Genomic DNA, 21,968 nt, shown 5'->3' on the forward strand with positions numbered 1-21,968 from the left:
GACAGCTGGAGTAGCAAGTCTCTCCACTGTTGTAGTAATTGATTCGGAGAAAACTCCAAGGGTATTGTAAAGATATGTGATCGTTCTGCTTCATTATTACTGTTTTTTGAGTTATTTAAATGGAACAAGACAACACGAAAATGACTTGTGGCCAAATACCTGCTGAAGTAACTTATTTCATAGCATAGAACCCCAGGTTGGAAAGGACCTCACCTGCTGTAATCTTCAGAGGCAAAGCATGATCTAGACTAGATGTCCTAACACCCTGTCCTAGCTGAATCTTAACAGTGTCCAATGCTGGGGAATCCCTAGGGAGATGATTCCGATGGCTGATTGTTCTCGTCAAGCTGTGGCTGCCCCATCCCTGGCAGTGTTCAAGGCCAGGTTGGACACAGGGGCTTGGAGCAACCTGCTCTAGTGGAAGGTGTCCCTGCCTGTGGCAGGGGGTTGGAACTGGAGGTCCCTTCCAACACAAACCATTCCATGATTCTGTGATATTCTATGAGGATTTGTAGCAGAAGAGCTCATATTTATTTCTTGTTAAGCCACCAGGAATTGCTAGCTGTGCAGGCTCCTGGGTACAGCAGGGTGGCCTTCTCTGGCATTGAGTTGTCCTATGTCCTTACTTTTTATTCCCTACCATTTTATTCTGTGCTCCATTTCTCCTTTGTATCGTGGTTAACAAGATCTAATTTTAGGTTTAGCCTCAGGATTTTCTATTTATTAATTTCCTTTCTGTGGCTTGTGTACATCCATTTCTTTACTTGATATTTCTGCTTGCTTATCAGAATGTAACCTTGGCCATGCTGGGGAGTAATGAAATGAGTTATTCTTGTTAAATACAGCTGGTAAGCACAGGCAGATAGAACCCAATTCAAAGAATCCCAGGGGAAGACCTTGTAATCCTGCTTTCCCTTCATTTTTTCCAGCCCCCTCATAAGTTTGTTGTTGGGATTTACTGCTAAAGCTACAGCAATAACAGGATACTGAAAAAAGAACGTTCCAAATAGAACATGAACTAACTTTGCTTTGTTATTTCGAGCTCATGCACCATCTTGTGACTAATTTAAATGAGTATAAATTGATTAATCCCCACATTTACATTGTAAAGTAGAGAATGTAATGTATGCAAGTGCCTTTGGAAACTAAAATATGAAATATTGTTATATTATGCACATTTAATGGCATTGTTTTCATATTTCATTATCCTTTGAGCTGCTTCTAATATTACTGCTTATGACCAATACTGAACAGCTCATAGAGATTTGTCCTTGGAGGCGTGTTTTGTGTTTGCACTGACTCCATGGTGGTAGGAAGTGCCTCTAAGTGTGAATTTCAATGGGAGAGTTGCTGTGTGTGGTGGTGGTTGAATTTTTATGAGTCTGAAATTAGAGTTTATTCTTCTGAAAATAATAATTATATTTTAAGAACCTAAACAGTTTAAATGGTGACCCTGCCTCGATCTGTGGCTCATAATAAACTTGGTAAATGAAGACTTTTCTCTCAGCTTGTCTTTACAGAACTGGGCTTGTTCAGCCTGGAGAAGAGAAGGCTCTAGGGAGGCCTTCGAGCAGCTCCCAGTGCCTAAAGGGGCTGCAAGAAACCTGGAGAGGGGCTTTGGACAAGGGCCTGTAGGGACAGGCCAAGGGGAATGGCTTGAACCTGCCAGAGGGGAGACTGAGATGAGCTCTTAGGCAGAAGCTCTTCCCTGTGAGGGTGCTGAGGCGCTGGCCCAGGGTGCCCAGAGAAGCTGTGGCTGCCCCATCCCTGGCAGTGTTCAAGGCCAGGTTGGACACAGGGGCTTGGAGCAAGCTGCTCTAGTGGAAGGTGTCCCTGCCCATGACACAGGGGGTTGGAACTGGATGAGCTTTGAGGTCCCTTCCAACCCAAACCATTACATGATATATGTGATAAAGTCACTCATGACAGTGACTGTTCTGGCACATGTGGACACTTGTTTTTGATAGCTCAGTTGTACATGCACCAGCGAACTTCCTTTGGGTTTCCAGGGGATTCTTCTGCTCTTGAGAGAGGCAGGGAAAGAAACAGATACTTTGGTCTTTAAAGCAAGTAACTGTTTTCTGGATTTTTACCTTTAGTGCTGGTGGGATGAAAGGATGGTTCGTTATTTTTTCCATTGAGTGCAAAGGCTAGTTTGGATTTTTCTGAGGGTTGAAGACCAGATACAACAGTTTGAAAATCATTGTGTTCTGTTTTAATCTTGTATGCCAGGAATACTGATGTACAGTCACAGCACTTCCTTGTTTCCTTTTCTGTGCTGCTACTGGCAAATCAGGCTCTTTGAAAAATAAGAATGAAGGGAGAAAGAATATATTTAATAGTGTCATTGATGTACCACCTAATTTCAGCACACTAAATACATTTGCTGTGGTTTTAATCCACATTGAAATCAAACAATTTGATTTCAGAGCTGGAAGTCTTCTGTTTTCTTTCGTGTGCAGAGAATATTTATATGGCTTTCTTAAAAGCTTGTGTTTTAGGTGTCCATAATAAGAGTTCCTTGCTGGTGTTACTGGTACCCAAAGCTAACTGAAGTCCTTGATTCTACTAGTGAATTTTGTGCTCGTAAAAGTTACCTGATTGACAGCTCTGAGCTGGACCTTTGAGTCCATACAGGTAGCATGAGTAGGTGCAGATGGACTCTCTTGAGCTGATTTACCAGGGCATGTTAACCTACATGACAAGCAACCTATTTCAGAGGCGAAGGAAGTTTTGTTGCCATGGTTAGCTGCTTGAGATGACTTAGAGACAACATTTTCTTGTTGTTTAATGGAATAAGATAAAAAAGTATCTACTTATTTTCCTGGTCTAGAGGAAATTATTGTGTGGTACTATCTAGTTGGCCACTTTCTAAATGAAGATTAATGAATTTGATATTTTGTCTCTTCTCTGCTGTTCAACTTAAATGGGCACTGATGCTGATGGGTTTTGTGTGATGTATGGCCCAAACTGGAGTGGTTATTAACTAGAATGAGTAAACTGAGGGCATTTGTATATTATGCATTTTAAATTGCAGTGTGGGTGGTCAGAGTGTGTTAACTGTGGAAGGACCCATAACGTGTTCATGAGCCCATGGCTTGATGCTGTGGAGGTACCAGGTTGCTGACACATGCTTCCTGATTCAATATTTATGACTGTTAATGTGCAGTTTGGAATTTCCTTGTGACATCTTCATTAACTTTAATGTCTCCAAAGCCGCAGTTGCCCTGCCAGCTTCTGAGGCAGATGATGGGTTTGGAGACAGCCCGAAGGTACGTTGTCCCAAGTGAGCTGGTTGATGTTCATACTTAGTGTGCACAGGGACAGGAGAACGGCCTGGGTGTATCAGATCGATGGTTTGAATGCCCTGATGCTCTGTTGTCAATACCAGATGCTGCAGAGGTGAATGCAAGGAATTCTGCAGTAAATAATTAGGAAATAGTTTTTCCAGCAAGAAGGAAATCTTTGTCTTCAGTTCTGGGCCCCTCAGTACAAGAGAGACATCGAGGTGCTGGAGCGGGGCCAGAGAAGAGCAACGGAGCTGGTGCAGGGCCTGGAGCACAGTGTGATGGGGAAGGGCTGAGGGACCTGAGGGGTTCAATCTGGAGAAGAGAAGGCTCAGGGGGGACCTGATGGCTCCCTACAAGTGCCTGAGAGGAGGATGGAGCCAGGAGGGGCTGGGCTCTGCTCCCAAGGAACAAGGGATGGGACAAGAGGAAGCGGCCTCAAGCTGCACCAGGGCAGGTTTAGATGGAGCTGAGGAACAATTCCTTCCCCAAAGGGTGCTCAGGCATTGGCACAGGCTGCCCAGGGCAGGGCTGCAGTCACCGTCCCTGCAAGTGTTCACACAGCGTGGAGACGAGGCCTCAGTGCCATGGGTTAGTGGTGGCCTTGGCAGTGCTGGGAACAGTTGGACTGGATGAGCTTAAAGGGCTTTTCCAACCCGGTTGATTCTATGCTTCTATGTTTCTGGCATTAGCTGGTACGTAGCTTGAAACTGTGTTTTCCAGGTAGTGTAGCCTGTTGGTGTTTTTTTGTATCCTGTCCCACGCCTACCACACTCCTCTTGATTTTGCTGTTCTTGACTTCAGGAAAGATTTTGACAATAGTTTGGCCTCTGTGCATGTCAAATATTAGAAAAATAAGAGTATTTTAAAGGCTGCACTCTCAGCTTGGTTGTGAGCTTCCATAAGTGTGTGATGCAAAAATGAGTGGAAGCCCAAGGCTGCCTATTTTATGTTGTTGATGTTCTCTACCTTCTCTCCTGTGTTGAGCCATGTCAGGTTTTCTTTCCATTATTACTATGTGCTTTCCCAAAGGAAGAACTGTATGGTAGTGGACATTCACCCTTTGCCTTCTGATAACTTCTAAGTTTATGAATCTGTTTCAGCCAAATCTAAGGGAAGGCTGAAAGACTCAAGGCCCTGATGTTTCTAGAGGTTTGGATAAAACGAGGACAGGCAGAAAAGAGAGATTAAGATTAAAGCCTTTACAGAGACAAAGTCTAAAGCTGCTTGGGCTCTTCTCCTGAAGGCTGCACATAGAATTATAGAATGGTGTGGGTTGGAAAGGGCCTTAAGATTATCCAGTTCCCAACCACTGCCATGGGCAGGAATGCCTCGCTGTAGACCATGTTGCTCAAGGCTCTGTCCAGCCTGGCCTTGAACACTGCCAGGGATGGAGCATTTATCACTTCTTTGGGCAACCTGTTCTGGCAAAGCAGCTGCAGCCTGTGATGTGCATTGCCAAGCCAGGAGGCAGGAGAGATGAAGTTTGAACACTGGAGAGGTGCTCAGAGAAGATGTAGGGACAAGAGAGATCAGCTTGGCTTAGAGTGGTCAGAGAAACATGCAATGGGGATCTGTGAGGAGCCAGCTGAGCTTAGTGCTTGTAATGCAAAAACCCAAACCAACACCTCTCACTTTTCCTGTGCTTTGTTTCAAAGACTACATTTTTTTTTTCCCATTTACCTTAAAAGAATGAAGGTGTTAACATAAGCTATGGGACAAAACAGTTTGGAGAACTTTTCAAAGTGGTCATTGTGTTAAGTCCATAAGTTTTGATGGAAATGAAATAGATCCCTGCAAAGCTTGTCCTTGGCTTTGTGTGGAAAGCCTGATAAAGCACTGTGCTTGAAGTGTGGAGATGCATCATTTTATATCTATTTTCATATTCTTTCTCTCTCATTTTTTATGTATTTTATACTTAATGTTGGACCTTCTCTTTCCTTTCTTCTTTCTTCCTTCTCGTGCCAGGCTGGCCATTAAACAGATGTTCTTTGTGCAGTGCTCAGGACTTACATGTGATTGTGGTTGATTTAAAAACCAAGCAGAGTGTAAGATAAAATCACATTCCGCTTTCCAGTGCGTGTGGCTATTCATTTGTCAGCACTGAATTTGTATACCATTGTGCTGCTCAGCTTGCCTGGCCTTATTTTCTCCCTTTTTGAGTTTTCCAGTCTTGATTGAAATGATTTTGGACTATTCATGTGCGAAGTTTAGTCTCAGTTTAGCTATCCCATTTCTAGTGCTTTCTGTCCTCTATTTTGTCTCAGCCTGTTTTTAATCCACAATAGTAATTTACCACTTGTTTTAGAGCTACCCTTTCCTAACAGCCTGTACTCAGTGGCAATGAAAGAGATGGACCAAATTGCAAATGTATCTTCTTGGTTTTTGTCTTGTTGATGCATTTGGACACTTAGTTGAAGACTGTGCAGTTGGTTTTGTGTATCTCACTCCTGTGTTCGTCCTCTGGGTTGCATCCAAGCCATGTACTTGGTTGTTGTCATTGTACAATCGTACAGACTGGTTTGTGTTGGAAGGGACCTTAAAGCTCACCCAGTTCCAACCCCTGCCACAGGCAGGGACACCTTCCACTAGAGCAGCTTGCTCCAAGCCCCTGTGTCCAACCTGGCCTTGAACACTGCCAGGGATGGGGCAGCCACAGCTTCTCTGGGCACCCTGTGCCAGCGCCTCAGCACCCTCACAGGGAAGAGCTTCTGCCTAAGAGCTCATCTCAGTCTCCCCTCTGGCAGGTTAAAGCCATTGCCCTTGTTCTGTCCCTACAGTCCCTTGTCCAAAGCCCCTCTCCAGGTTTCTTATAGTCCCCATGTCCTTCCTTATCATGTGCTATTTGAAAGCAGAAGTAGCCAGTGCAGCTCCACAGCACTGCAGAGATCCTTGGGTCAAGAAGTCATCGTCTGAAACTTAAGAGGAGAGGCTAATGGACCTAGAGCTGTTAGGCTTGGAAGTACCCTTCCAGCAGGAAGACAATAAACAAGAGACATCCACTGAACCAAGAGCGCTTTTAACCTGTAAGGAGGAGCTTTTTCACCATCAGGTCAGTCAGTTGACACACATGGCCTGGAGGATTCTTGCCGCATCTATTCTTCGAGGTATTTTTTGTGACAGTAAAATTTCCTCTCTTTAAGGAGGATGTTTGAGTGGCCTGGAGGCCTTATCTGTGATGCTGGCTTGGCCTCTAAGAAGCTGCTCTTCAAAAGATGTCCTGTTCACTAGACTTTTTCAACAGCAAAGCTGGATGAAAAGGAGAAATGGTTTATTCTCATTCTTTCCTTTTTGTAAATGAGTTCTCTGACCATTTAGCGAAGTAATTTTTAAAAGATGCTTGACTGTATCTAACTGAAGTGTCTCTTCATTAACAGCTTAATGCACCTGCCCTTTTGAGAGGAGTTAGCGAAAGTGCCTGATAACATGCAGTTTCAATTAATGATTTTTGACTATGTGATACTAATGGGCAGGTTCCAGCTCTGCAGGTTAGAGGCTGCTTGATGAACTTGTCCATGTTGTTCTCCTGATTCCTCAGAGTAACCTTTTTGAGGCTGCAGGTGTCTCCTTTACCTGAAGTGTGTTGATAAAGCTTTGGGTGCCACCTTCTTGCTTGTAATCTTAGTGTCATGCTGAATGTTTCTATACAGCAACTGTTTGAGAGTGAGAGGAAGAAGGGCTGGAGCAGCTCTGCTCTGGAGCCAGGCTGAGAGTGCTGGGCTGGGTCAGCCTGGAGAAGAGAAGGCTCCTTAAGAGGAGACTTAGAGCAGCTCCAGTGCCTAAAGGGGCTGCAGGAAACCTGGAGAGGGGCTTTGGACAAGGGCCTGTAGGGACAGGCCAAGGGTAATGGCTTTAACCTGCCAGAGGGGAGACTGAGATGAGCTCTTAGGCAGAAGCTCTTCCCTGTGAGGGTGCTGAGGCGCTGGCCCAGGGTGCCCAGAGAAGCTGTGGCTGCCCCATCCCTGGCAGTGTTCAAGGCCAGGTTGGACACAGGGGCTTGGAGCAAGCTGCTCTAGTGGAAGGTGTCCCTGCCCGTGGCAGGGGGTTAGAACTGGAGGAGCTTTAAGGTCCCTTCCAACCCAAACCAGTCTGGGATTTTATGAAATGCATCATGTGTTTATACTGTAATATTAGACATAAATTACTATCTTTTAAACTTCTCCAGAGGAGTAGGTGGACAAATAAGAAATGTCAGGTTATTGCATCCCAGAGGCCATCAAAATGGCCATGTGTCCTTGTCTGTTGATCCTCACTACTTGGTCTGTGAAGATCCAGACAGGAGCTTCATGGGTTTTATCATGTAGTGGTATTCTGTGTCTGCAGTTGTGTTACATGGAGCAGTTTTATCAGTCTCTAGCATTCTACAACCTGCTGCTGGGTCTGAGCATGGTAATGAGCCCTCTGTCCCTGCAGCTGGTGGTACTCCACTGCTGTTACCCTGAGGACAATACTGCTCATCAGACACCTATCAGCACCCACCCTTCACATGCTAAGAGGGCAGAGAAGAGCTATTTCTGGCTATAACACTGTGGCATTTTAAGCATAGTTCCTATTACAGATCATCTGTCTGGATTGTCTTGTGATTGGAATGCTGGAGCTGCATTCATTTTGTGCTCTTGGCGGAGCATGAGGAGAGCACTGGGATGCAAGTGTGACCTTCCTAAATGGAATTACTTGAAAATCTTCCTGATGTGTCAGCTCTGGGATACATTTGCTATGATGCTGACACTGATTTCAGTGTCCTGAAGAACTTAAAATACTCAAGTGTGTGGTGGTGGGAATGGCTATGTAATTTTTGGCAACTGCTCTATACTTACGTATGAGTCATGCTTATTCTGGCAGTGTTGCAGCCACCAAGTTCTAATATTCCAATAGTTTAATGGTCAGCTGCCTGTTTTAAATCTATAGTCTGAGCAGAGATTGCCAACAGAGAGAAGTCTTACTGCTTTTATTTAAAATCAGTTCCTTTTTCTGATCCTTTTTCTAATAAATGAGCTTTTCTCATTTTAAATGCTGCTTCTTCCCCCAGAACAAACCCCTCCTACTTGTAGAACTGCAATTTTTCACTGAAACATCATAAAGCTCCCATTTGGCAGCTACCCGAAGATATCTTACAATAATGCTGGTGAATGATCTATAGCTCTGCTTTTATTCCCTATTAGTATTTGCCTGATCGATGGCTAACCTGATTGATTAAGGTCAAGTGTCTTTATTGGCTGATGCCTGAGTCTTTTCTCATTATGACTCAAAACATTTTATGGTCTGTTAGACTTCTTATACTCATTTTTGCACAGCAGAAAGATGAACTTTGTGATGTAGATGCTGGGAACAATATACTTCTACAAAGTTTTGAGTACTCCAAGGTCCAGTTTTAAAGGACATGAAATATTATAGAATCATAGAATGGTTTGGGTTGGAAAGGACCTTAAAGCTCATCCAGTTACAGCCCCTGCCACACGCAGGGACACCTTCCACTAGAGCAGGTTGCTCCAAGCCCCTGTGTCCAACCTGGCCTTGAACACTGCCAGGGATGGGGCAGCCACAGCTTCTCTGGGCACCCTGTGCCAGCGCCTCAGCACCCTCACAGGAAAGAACTTCTTCCCTACATCTAACCCAAACTTCCTGTTTCAGTTTAAATCCATTGCTTCTTGTCCTATCACCACAATCCCTTATTGAGGTATTTGGGTTGAGCTGCAGTAAGAAACACTTGATCTCAGGCTTTCAGATTGTTCTGTGAATAAGCTAACTGTGGTATTGAATCAATTCTTTGCTTTTATGACAGCTTAATCATTTCTGAGTGGACAAATGTAGAACCTTAACACTTAGGCTTGTGATGCTTACTGGGGCATGGGGAGATGAATGTGTGCTGCAGAGTCTTCTCAGAGTATCCTCACATAGCCTCAGAGCAGAGAATAATGGAGCAGTGTTAATAGTAGAGATAGTCCCTTTAAATGGGGTTTTGCTTTTTCATCTGGTGCTTGTGATCATAATCTGTTAAAGATTCATATTTACCTCTGAATTTTCACATATATTAATGCATTTTTAGGCTGGGGTCTCACTTGCTGTTCACAAGTGATCCCTCACCATTCCCCAAGGCAACTCTTTCTGTCATCTAAGCATTGGCTGCATCTGCCAGATGGATATCGATTCATTCTACTTGACTTAAGATGTTTATAACTGAATTACTTGGCCAAGACTCCCCTATAGTTGATGAAGCTGCTTCATTCATTCATAAAATTCACTATTTCATAAGTCTGCATTAGGATGAGAAGAATTGAACACTGGAATCTATTAACTCTAATGGGAACATGGGCTAATGATGTTGGATAATATTTGCAGGTAAAGCCAACTCCTAGAGCAGAGGTCATTTCATGTCTCTAGTTCGTAAAACCTGATTGCTGCCAAACGTAAAACAACTGGTTCCAAAAGAGGGTCCTAAAATTGAAGTCTGTCTCAGGTATGCCTTCTAATCACTAGAACTCTTTAAGATACTTTTTCTTTAGCTGTATTTGTCAAAGAACAAGGAAATGAATGGTTTATCTGCTGAAATTATATGGTAGCTTGGTGTTGGAGCTTTTCACTGAAGTATACATGGACTCAAACCTGTCCAGCTTAGGAGAGTCTAAATTCCAGATGTTCTACTTTCTGGGCAAATACTGTAACTATCAGCTTGGTGCAAAAAGGAGGGTGATGGTTTTTGCCCCTCAGCCCCAGTATCTCTACAAGTTTCCAACTGGCAACAGTTTTTGAGTGCTGTCTCTATACATAAATATTTTATACAAATGTTATCCCTGAGGGGACTGCTTGTTGTATTGCAATTGCTTCACATTATAGTGCTTGAAAAAGTAGTTGTCTGGTTTCTAGTTACCTAAGGAAGTGGTTTTGTTCCTGATTCTGAAGACAGATGAGGGTTGTATTGCCCTGAATTAAATATCTGTATCACACTCAGGTGATTGGCGTTTTAGAGTGAGATTACTTGTTTTAGCAGTAGGACCTTGAGGTCAGCCCATATGAACCTCATGGAGTTAAACAAGGCCAAGTCCAAGGTTCTACGCCTGAGTAGAGGAAAACCTCAGCACTAACAAAGGGTAGGGGAGACTGGACTGAGAGCAGCCCTGAGGAGAAGGATGTGGGGATGCTGGGTGTGGAGAAACTCCCCATGACCTGGCTTCAGTGTGCGCTTGAGCCCAGAACCTCCCCATGTCCTGGGCTGCACCCCCAGAGCGTGAGCAGCAGCTCAGGGAGGGGGTCCTGCCCCTCTGCTGTGCTCTGGGGAGACCCCCCCTGCAGTCCTGATCCAGCTCTGGGGCAGCAGCACAAGAGGGACGTGGAGCTGTTGGAGTGAGTGCAGAGGAGGCCATGGAGATGCTGCGAGGGCTGGAGCAGCTCTGCTCTGGAGCCAGGCTGAGAGAGCTGGGCTGGGTCAGCCTGGAGAAGAGAAGGCTCCTGAAGGGGAGACCTTAGAGCAGCTCCAGTGCCTAAAGGGGCTGCAGGAAACCTGGAGAGGGGCTTTGGACAAGGGCCTGTAGGGATATAGGACCTGGGGGAATGATGGAGGTTCATGCCTTTCCAGTGAAGTTGGCATAACTTCCGGCTATCAAGCTATTATATGTTCCCAATTGGAAAATGTTATTATTTTTTACTAGATGACTGTTTCCTTTCTCCTTTCTTTACTTCCTGCTGTGTGTGTGTCACTTAATATTTGGTAGAGATAAAACATCTCCAAAATTTTTCTTTGTTGGCTTTTTCTTAGGTTGAAACACCTTTTCACAATGTTTTCTTCTGAGAATCTATGGAAACTTGTATTGCCACAACTTCTATTAAAGGAAGTAACAACAAACTACTACTGATCTCTTTGGCTCAGAAATAAGCAATTGCTTATGGATGTAGAGATAGTGAATGCTGAATAGTATCAGTGTAGTCGTTTGTATGACTGAGCCCTTGAATATCAAAGAGTTAGGAATGGACTTGGTTTGTGTTTCAAAACCTTGTTGAACGGAGTTTGGTAGCTTTACAGGTGTTTTTCAAGTGCGTAGGGTTAATGGCTCTTCTGCTTTCCTACTTCTATGTTGAAAAGTTTGTTCATACACTTGAAGCTGCTTCTCTTTGAGTTCTTAACCAGCCTTTCAACTGGCTCATCTGACGTCATCTAAGTGAAGAAAAGATTCTTTCCGTGTCTGCTTGTTTAAACCAGATTGGGAGAATTTGAGGCAAAATCTCTTTCTAACAGGAAGTATGGATATTTAGCATGTTGTAAATACTTTTTTTGGGTAAAATATACATCTAAAAGTACTTGATTCATTGCACAGGAAGATGTTTCTCTTGGTTCCATATGAATAAACCCCAGAATCTTATGACTTTACTGTTTAGGTCTCAATCGCATCCTCCCCAATTTTACTTTATAAAGGCATATTTCATAAGAAAAATGTATTTAGTTTAGAATCATAGAATCATAGAACAGTTAGGGTTGGAAAGGACCTTAAGATCATCCAGTTCCAACCCCCCTGCCATGGGCAAGGACGCCTCACACTAAAGCATGTCGCCCAAGGCTCTGTCCAACCTGGCCTTGAACACCGCCAGGGATGGAGCATTCACAACTTCCCTGGGCAACCCATTCCAGTGCCTCACCACCCTCACAGTAAGGAATTGCTTCGTTATATCTGATCTAAACTTCCCCTGTTTCAGTTTTAACCCTTTACCCCTTTTCCTATCACTAGGACAAGTGATACTATACAATTTAACATATACTGTATGGTTTTTAGTCTTTGAAAGATTCTGCTGAGAGGAAAGTTGTTAAATAAGAGTAGTTTTTAAAGGCTGTCTAGTGTATCTTAATCTTGAAAAGTGGGTAAGCACTGCAACTGGTTTAGAAAGAAGAAAATAAACCAGCACTGTATTATGTAGTTGTTTCTCTAATTAGAATTATGTTAACATTTCTTTTCATTTTCTTTTAATTGTAGTTATTGATGAGCAACTGAAGAAGAGAATAGCTGAAGAACTGGCATTAGAACGAGCCAGGAGAGACTCTGAAGCTCAAAAGAGAAGGTTGGTTTGTTAATCACAGTCTTGAACACAAATGTGTACTCAATGCCTTTATTACTGTTCCTTATTTACTTACTGTAACTAGTTGAATTCTGTGCCATAAGACAAAATGGTAGGTAAGACATTTGGCTAATATATCAAGTTTTGATATTAAATACATGTTAAACCAACAAATTAACTGAAGTTTCCTTGCAAGAGCTGATACAAAATGTGGCTTTAAATCCCTTTTGACCTCATGAGCCTCACTCTTTTTGCAGTCTCTTAAACTCAATCTTTGATTTTCTTTTGAGTCCAAATATTCACTTTGTGGTGGAGAGACGGAAATAGCTTGAGAGCAATGCAGAGGTGGGTTACCTGTAACCCATCCGTGTGATCAAAAGGTATATCCTAACAGCAATAGAAATGGTAATTCTTCTTTCTGTGAATTCTAAGTATTTCTGTGAGCTGGAGTATGTTTTGAACTGCTTTATAGTGCTTTGAGGATAGAAAGTACTGAATTACAACAGTTTACTAGTAGAAAAGTCTTTCAATATCCTCCTGTATATTGAAACAGGACTTTCTTAAGCATGTTTTCTCAGATGTTATGTGAAAGACTGGTTAGGGTCATACAGAACGCTGTGGCAGATTTTGGATGCAGCAGTTCAGAAGCATATTCTACAATGTCTGCTATGGTACTGTGTCTTTATTATCAATGGAAAAAATCCTGTTGGAGTGTGGAATTGAGTTGGCTGCGCAATGAACTGACTTGTGAGTTCATTTGTACTTTATTGCACTGATTTTCCTGTATAGATGATTACACACTGAATATAAATATTAACCTCCACATTGTCCTCTGTTCTGAGAATGGGAAGAAAGGCTCATTATGATGGATTAAAGAAATGAGAATGTAATTAGTACTATTTAAACTGTCTGCATATATCTCAGTTGTTTCCTACACATCATTATATTCCTGTTTAATTGAGTTAGGTTGATGGAGTCTATAATTAGATAGAACTATATAAATGTCCCAGAAAAAAAAACCAGGCTTCTTTTTGAGTCAGCAATAAAGGAAATCAATATGTTACAGTGAAATCTGTCCTCTTTTGAACTGGGCTTTGACAGGAAAACTTGGGTTAGATTTAAGTTTCGTGTTGACTGCTCAAGAGTTGAGCAAAATGTGATTACGACATGGAAATGTTTTGTTTTGTAACTCCAGTGTTTTGCCATTTGACTCCTTTCAGTAACTTCCATTAAGTATTCAATAATGCAGGTTTCATGGGTAGTGCATTGGGCTGTGAAAGGTATGGAGCAGACTGGCATGTCATATTCCTGATGTTATATTGTATAGGGAGTCGTGCTGGCAATGTTCCCTTTATTTGACTAAAGATTAGTGGGGAAGATGTTACATATTAAAATGCTCCTGTAAAACCTTTGTGTGTCTTAAAATTAGGTTGAAGAATCTGTGCATTTGAAATGTAAACTGTCAAAAGAAATGATAGTTTAGAAAATGAATAAAATGACAAGCTGAGAAAGTTGGGGCTGTTCAGCCTGGAGAAGAGAAGCTGCTTGGAGACCTCAAAGCAGCTTCCAGTGTCTGAAGGGGGCTGCAAGGATGCTGGAGAGGGACTCTTCATCAGGGACTGTAGTGAATAGGACAAGGGGTGATGGGTTCAAACTGAAACAGGGCAAGTTCAGGTTGGAGATAAGGCAGAAGCTCTTCCCTGTGAGGGTGCTGAGGCGCTGGCACAGGGTGCTCGGAGAAGCTGTGGCTGCCCCATCCCTGGCAGTGTTCAAGGCCAGGTTGGACACGGGCTTGGAGCAAGCTGCTCTAGTGGAAGGTGTCCCTGCCTGTGGCAGGGATTGGAACTGGATGAGCTTTAAGGTCCTTTCTGACCCAAACCATTCTGCAATTCTTTTCATAACTGTTAAGCTCTCCTGTGTTTTGACTCTGTAGTCTCCTATGATGACTTTGGCAACTTTTGTTTTGAAAGCCACAGGAAAAATGCTTTTCTTTAGTAATACAGATGATAGAGTTTCAAACACTCCCTAGTAATGAATTGCTGGAGTCTGTTCTATTTGGCTAGCTGGGCTCCATATGGTGTGTGGCATTTTAGCTGTCATTAGCTGGATAACTTACTGCAACCTCTCTAGTTCTAAACATCCTCATCTGTTTAAAGAAAATCTCTCTAAACTCTAAATTGGCTTTTAAAGCCACGTACATGCTGGTGCACAAAGGTGGCTCGCTGTGGTAGGTGCTGAGATTGCAGCCATTACCTTCTGTATGTGTTTTTGTGTTTGGTGTTGTGCTTGGGGGAGGGTCCCTCCATAGCTGCAATTCACTTTAAGGTTTAATTGATACTCAGATGTGTGTGAGTGCTTCCCCCCGACCTTGTTTTGTCATGTCTCAGCAGTACATTGCATTGATGACAAGCTCTTAGGCAACTTGTTGGTTTAGACAGCGTTTGCAGAAGAGAGCAGCAAATCCACCAGTGAAAATGTAAAGTGAGAGAAGAATGAAACACGAGATTGGAGAAAAACCTTTTGGGGAAACTACGCACCAAAAATATTGTATTAAAATCAATAGCAGGGCTTGACCTTTTTCTGTGCTACTGTATATTTTCAAGCTCACTATTGATTTCTGTTTAATAACATGTTTATTCTAGTTTACTGGCAGGAGAGAAGAAAAAGAAAATGATTGATTTAGAATATTCATTCTAGTGAGTAAATTTATGAAGAGCATATTAATGGATCTTCATTTCGTATGGATAATGCACTAAATTCCATGAGAACTTTTGGAGGTAGATCTATTTTCTTCTGAAACTACTGTTTTCCTAGGGAATTACCTGTGTTGAACTGGGAGACTGGCTTTTTCTTGGAGTGTTCTTCTCATGGGGGACAGAAAGCTACTGTGTTTGCAGACACTTGTAATGGAGTCTCCTGCCACAGGGACCTCTTGATGCTGTTTAGATTAAGTGAGAAAACAGCCTGGAAGATTACATCTCCTCTACTGCTGACAGTGGGACAGAAAGCTGGAAATAAGGATGCTGGGAGGGACTCTTCATTAGGGACTGGAGTGACAGGACGAGGGGTAACGGGTTCAAACTTAAAGAGGAGAAGTTTAGATTGAATATAAGGAAGTTCTTCCCTGTGAGGGTGGTGAGGCACTGGAATGGGTTGCCCAAGGAAGTTGTGAATGCTCCATCCCTGGCGGTGTTCAAAGCCAGGTTGGACAGAGCCTTGGGTGAAGTGATTTAGTGTGAGGTGTCCTTGCCCATGGCAGGGGTTGGAACGGGATGATCTTAACGTCCTTTCGAACCCTAACTATTCTATGATTTTAAATACTTGAAAGCAGTAAAGTCATTATAATGGTTTGGACTTCTGGTATAAGTCAAGAGTAAGAGTTTAAAATCTTCTGGCACAAGTCACAAAAAATCTGGCACTGTCACAAAAAATCCAAACCACAGGCATTTAAAGGTATTACCCAATTGATAATCTCATTTAGGAGTGGAAGAGTTGGTACAACAGCTTTGCATCAAAGCTTGCCTGGTCATTCAATGTAAGGATGAAGTTCCTTTGTCTGGCCCCCAACACAAGAGGGACGTGGAGCTTTTGGAGTGAGTGCAGAGGAGGCCATGGAGATGCTGCGAGGGCTGGAGCAGCTCTGCTCTGGAGCCAGGCTGAGAGAGCTGGGCTGGGTCAGCCTGGAGAAGAGAAGGCTCCTGAAGGGGAGACCTTAGAGCAGCTCCAGTGCCTAAAGGGGCTGCAGGAAACCTGGAGAGGGGCTTTGGACAAGGGACTGTAGGGACAGAACAAGGGGAACGGCTTTAAGCTGCCAGAGGGGAGACTGAGATGAGCTCTTAGGCAGAAGCTGTTCCCTGTGAGGGTGCTGAGGCGCTGGCCCAGGGTGCCCAGAGAAGCTGTGGCTGCCCCATCCCTGGCAGTGTTCAAGGCCAGGTTGGACACACTGCAGTGAGAAGGACTACTGAAGTAAAGCTCTGTTGTCAGTACTGCTGCATTGATGTAGTCTGTGGATAATTATGCTGTCATTGTTCATACACCTTTATACACTATGACTTGTGTTCACAAATGCTGAGAAGCTTAACCTTTGTGTAATATGACAAGTGTGTCTAAGTAAACCCCAGCTATTGATTTGAGAGAGGAAAGCTTGGATATTTTATAGTGATAAACAGGACTTTGGAAGATAGAAATAAGGCACAAATCTGCCCCATCCCTGGCAGTGTTCAAGGCCACGTTGGATGGGGCTTGAAGCAACCTGCTCTAGTGAAAGGTGCCCCTGCCCATGGCAGGGGGTTGGAACTGGATGAGCTTTCAGGTCCTTTCCAACCCAAACCATTCTGGGATTTTATGAAATTGCATCTAAACTGGACAGAAAGGCCGACGTGACATCTTATAAGGGCCTCTTGTCTCTGAATGTGATGTATGTGTGCATGACTCTCTCTTTCCGTATCTGAAGATGTAAAGTTAGTGAAGAGGTGAATTAAAATAGTCAGTAAGATAGAGAAGCTTTTTCTGAGTGTGAAATCGGAGAGTGCTGAGCAGTGGTGAGTGCTGTTCATTTACCAAGACAACACAGAGCAGTTTGGTGGGTGTAACTAACATTCTAAAAACATAATGATGTTTTTATATACCTATTTTGAATGTCCAAAAGGCCACTTGAGTCTCAGGGTTGGCAACACATGGTATGACACATGGAGACAGCAGCAAGTTGTGGCCTTGCTTCCACAGATTGAACTCTTCCTGATCCCCTTGCCTTGTCATGCAAAGCTCAAAGGTTGGGTTCTTTTTCCCCTCTCACAGCAGAAGTTTCCCTTATCTGATCTCACACACATGAAAAGATTTAAAGTGAATATATTCTTGAATAGATACAATATTAGTGAAATCTGGAGGATTATGGAGTAATAATCCTGCTCCCTCACAGGATAAGAGGGAGTGAGAAGGGTCAGGCTGAGTGAAAACTGTCCCTCTGTGGGCAAGGGAAGCAGCCAAGATTTAAGGGTGAAGACACTTCGGGTTTGATTAGAGATGTACCTATAAACAAGTACTGTGATCAGGAGAGCTGTTGCTACTGATGTCTCTTTGGACAGCCTTCTGTTGGGAGGATAATTCCCTCATGGAAGTGTAAGTCCCCTTCTGAATGTGGTTGCATTGTACCTTTCTAAACCCATGAAAGCTGAGTGCATGGTTGAGGGGTGATGCTTTCATACTGACAGAGGAGAGGTTCAGGCTGGATGTGAGGAATAAATTCTCTACAGTGAGGGTGCTAAAGCACTGGCATGGGTTTCCCAGAGAGGAGGTGCATCATCATCCCTGGAGACATTCAAGGCCAGGCTGGATGCTATTTGGCAATGTTAGAGTTACTCTCCAGGATTCCTGCTGCTCTGATTCTCCATTAATAACATTATGTCTTGTTCTCGGCATATACAGAGCTGAATCTTGGAGACGGGAAGTGGAAATTGGAGGAGGCAGTGCTATAATTCACTCCTACCTTTATAAACTCCAATTTCAAGGGATTATTTTTCACTTTGAATTTGAAAGTTGGCATATCAACTGACAACTTGTATTCCAAGCTTCATCTTTAAGTTTATTTCGAGAAGAGATGGGAAAATGACTTTAAACCAGGGAATTTATTTGGAGAGAACAGTAACAAAAATAATATTGCTTCATAGTTTTAGATTCAGGTAGGGAGGAGAGAAACTATTTCCCCCTCTTGGCAGTTTTAAACAAACCTTTGCTTTCAAACAGCTGAGCTCCTTTGTTTTGTAAAGTAGCAAATCATGGAACCCCAGACTGATTTGGGTTGGAAAGGACCTTAAAGCTCATCCAGTTCCAACCCCCTGCCACGGGCAGGGACACCTTCCACTAGAGCAGCTTGCTCCAAGCCCCTGTGTCCAACCTGGCCTTGAGCACTGCCAGGGCTGGGGCAGCCACAGCTTCTCTGGGCACCCTGGGCCAGCGCCTCAGCACCCTCACAGGGAAGAGCTTCTGCCTTATCTCCAACCTGAACTTCCCCTGTTTGTTCGAACCCATCACCCCTTGTCCTATCACTGCAGTCTCTGATAAGGAGTCTCTCTCCAGCATCCTCGTAGGCCCCATCAGATGATATGAGTAGATGTAGCAGAGAAACACTTAATAATACTAATAAATTTTATAACTGTCACTTCATCTTAAGGGATAATTAATATTGTCATAATTTCATGACTGCCTTTGCAGATCCCAGGAGGAGTGATATTCAGTGATTATGCCTCTGGCATAAATGTAGAGATTTGTTCCTCTATTCTGTCTTCGTATAATGCTGCTCTATATGCACATATTTTAAAAACAGTGGCTTTATGAAGTGTAATTATTAAATCTCATTAAACAACCTTCCCTCCCCCTTACTCACCTTCTCTCCTCTCAGCACCCAACACTCACCCCCTAAAAACCCCACCACAACCTAAGTATCTTAAGGAAGTGAACTCAACCCTCTTCTACAGGGCATGAGCAGGCATCAGACTGTTAAGTCAGTATCCGTATTGCAGTGCACAGCAAGAAGCTGTCTGTGGAATTATTGTTGATGAATGGAAGAGCTGGATGGAATTAGGAGTTTTGAAATTAGTGTCTTTGATCTTTTGATAGGACCTGCACACCAACTAACATGGCCGTTAACAAAGATAGTTTCAATTGATGGATGTTGTGCTGAGGCTGGAAGGCAGCTGGACAAGGGAAATGAATGAGCATGTTCAAATGTATGTCATTACTTGGACTCATGGTTGATTTGAGAAATGTTTGAAGTATGGGATAATTGAGAGAATGGGAAGAAATGGTTGAGTAGGGCAAAGTGGAACCCAATACGAACCATCTTGGTTAAGAGTAAGGTCAGTGTTTTCTTGGGTTGGATGATAGACTTCAGCCTAAAGAGTAAAGCAAAGCACTTAATACCTTACCTTCCTTGTTACTGCTACTGGACATCTCCAGAACTAATCTAAAAATCATAGAATACCACTTTGAAAAGGGACCTTAAGGATCGTCTGCTCCAACCTATCTAGACAAAGCATGGTCTGGACTAGATGCCTCAGGGTGTCCGTGCAGCTCAATCTTAAGTGTCCAATGTTGGGAACCCACCACTTCCCTGGGGAGATTATTCCAGTAGCTGATTGTTCTCGTGGTGAAAAATGTTCCTTTTGTGTCCAGTCAGAATTTCCCCAGCAGTAAGTTGTGTCCATCACCCCTTGTATTTCCCATGTGACTCCTATCAAAAGAGACTCTCCATCTTCTTTGTAGCCACCCTTTAAATACTGGAACATGGGGATAAGGTCTCCTCTGAGCCTTCTTTTCTCAAGGCTGGACACATGCAGCTCTCTCAGGCTTTCCTCACACGGCTTCCCAGTCTTTGGATCATCTTTGTGGCCCTTCTCTGGCCCTTCTCCAGCTTGTCCACAGCTATTTGTGGAGCAGGGACCAAAACTGAACGAGGTGTGGCCTGACAAGCACTGAGTAGAGCGGGACAATGACATCTTTATCTCTGCTGGCGATGCTCTTGTTGATGTTCCCCAGCATCCTGTTGGCTCTTTGCTACAGCTGCTCGCTGGCCACTCCTATTGAACTTGTCTCCACAAGGATCCCCAGGTCCCTTTCCAGAGAGCTGCTTCCAGGTCAGATCCCAGAGTGGACTGCCCTCCTGGATTGTGAATTGTCATGTGGTTTGTGACTGACAAAAGACAAGTGTGTGATGGGACATATTGGGGAGGGAGGAGTTAACATTATGGGAAAAGCTTACTTGCTGCTTAGGGATAAATTTGGGAATCACTTCTCACTTTTATGTTTTCAGTAGAATTCATACTGGATGAAGTGCTACTTTATGTATGTATATGGCCAGCCTTAAGGAGTAGTTCACCATGAGGAAAAATGAGGATATGGAATAAAATAGTGGAGTTCTTGTTAAATATAAAAGTGCAAGCATAGAAAAGTAACAGTAATATAGTTTAAGATCATTGGAAAATCTCTCAGATTACTGCGTGCAGTTTGAGGTAGATAGGCAAAATACCCCCACATGAAAGGGGTAATGTTCGTGTTTGTTTTCATTATATTAATCTGTGTGTTCCAGAGATGCTGCTGGCCCTCATCAGAGGATAAAAAGACCTTCCCAACCCATGTTGTGAGTGTGTAATTGGCCTCTCTTTCCCTCTTCCTCCTCATTTATTTTAACTTCTCTCTGAGCTGTTAGAAGGTGCTTGGCTACTAGGTTATAGCTGTGCTAAATCAGCTGGGGGGGGGTGGTGGTTAATGGTGCTGATAAGTACCTTGTTGCACTTTGCTTCTGCTGTAAGGTGGGAAGCTGGTTCCTGGCTCTGGAGTCCATCAGATTGGATTTGAAGAGCTTGCTTTTGCAGTGGGCTGGTGTGTTGGAGAAGTTGCATTACTTCAAAGTGTTGGATGGGACAGGGACTGGAACTGTTACTGGTACCTTTGATCTCCTCTCTTCCTGCACACACCATAATCATGAGAGCTCTCGATCATTTCTAGTGAGTTTGTCAATGAACTTAGACTGGGGTTGCTACTAATGTTAGGCATAGCCCCCTTCACCTGCTTTGTGCAAATCTGATGTGACTCAGACCTGTTTTCCCCATCCCTGGCAGTGTTCAAGGCCAGGTTGGACACAGGGGCTTGGAGCAAGCTGCTCTAGTGGAAGGTGTCCCTGCCTGTGGCAGGGGGTTGGAACTGGATAAGCTTTAAGATCCCTTCCAGCCCAAATCAGTCTGGGATTCTATATCTAGAGAATATTAATGTGTAAATATTTCTAGGAAGTAACTTCTAAATAGAAGAACTTTTTAGTGTTGTTATTCTGTGACTTTTGAGAGGAAAAAGCCATTGCCTTTCAGATAACTTGTTTCTGAATCTTACTCCTTAGCTATGTTTTGTAGATGGACTTCAGATGATTTATCTGACTTTGAGGTCAGGTGAAAAATAAGCTACTAGTAACTGAGTAGGAGAAGTATCTATTTCACACTTCTCAGACCTCAGTTCAGGTTAGGGTTGTTTTCCTGGTGTGTCTCTCATCTTTTCAAATCCCCTGTTAGCTACAGTGATATTCAACCGCAGCTTTCTATGGCGTGTTCAGCATGCACTCATTAAATATTGAAACTCAGTACTCAGAAACATTATTCATTCATTAATATTGCATCATAGCCTAAACTGTATTGTTCAAAACAGATTTGGATGTTGTGCGAGTCTGTCAGAATGCATTAACAAACTTGCTAGTGTCAAAGGAAGCAAAAATGAGGAACAGTTTCCATTGTAAACATGTACTCAGTTTTAGTCAGTGGAAGCTTTTGGAGTTGAGGGGATATGGTATAGAAATGTTCAGAGATCATGAAAGAGGAAGGACAATGGGTAAAATTAGCAAAACAGCATTAATGAATGAATTTCTTATTGTACGAATGTATAGAAGGACATGGAGCTGTTGAAGCAAGTCCAGAGGAGGCCACGAGGATGATCAGGGGCTGGAGCACCTCCTGTATGGAAACAGGCTGAGAACATTGGAGCTGTTCAGCCTGGAGAAGAGAAAGCTACGTGGAGACCTCAAAGCAGCTTCCAGTATCTGAAGGGGGCTACAAGGATGCTGGGGAGGGACTCTTCATCAGGGACTGTAGTGACAGGACA

The 21,968-nt window shown here is 43.3% G+C and overlaps 1 protein-coding gene across 4 annotated transcripts in view; it reads left to right on the plus strand.

The window, feature by feature from the left end:
• The window catches only part of CHCHD3 (coiled-coil-helix-coiled-coil-helix domain containing 3), a 154,838-nt gene that overhangs the window by 16,976 nt on the left and 115,894 nt on the right, over nt 1-21,968 (plus strand). For all 4 annotated transcript variants that reach the window (XM_080624510.1, XM_080624511.1, XM_080624512.1 and 1 more), the window contains exon 3: nt 12,248-12,332. In XM_080624510.1, coding sequence (XP_080480636.1) covers nt 12,248-12,332 — 85 coding nt within the window. The remainder of the gene's footprint in view (nt 1-12,247; nt 12,333-21,968) is intronic.

The sequence above is a fragment of the Psittacula echo genome, assembly GCF_963264785.1.
Source record: "Psittacula echo genome assembly, chromosome: 1".
Taxonomy (NCBI): Eukaryota; Metazoa; Chordata; class Aves; order Psittaciformes; family Psittacidae; genus Psittacula; species Psittacula echo.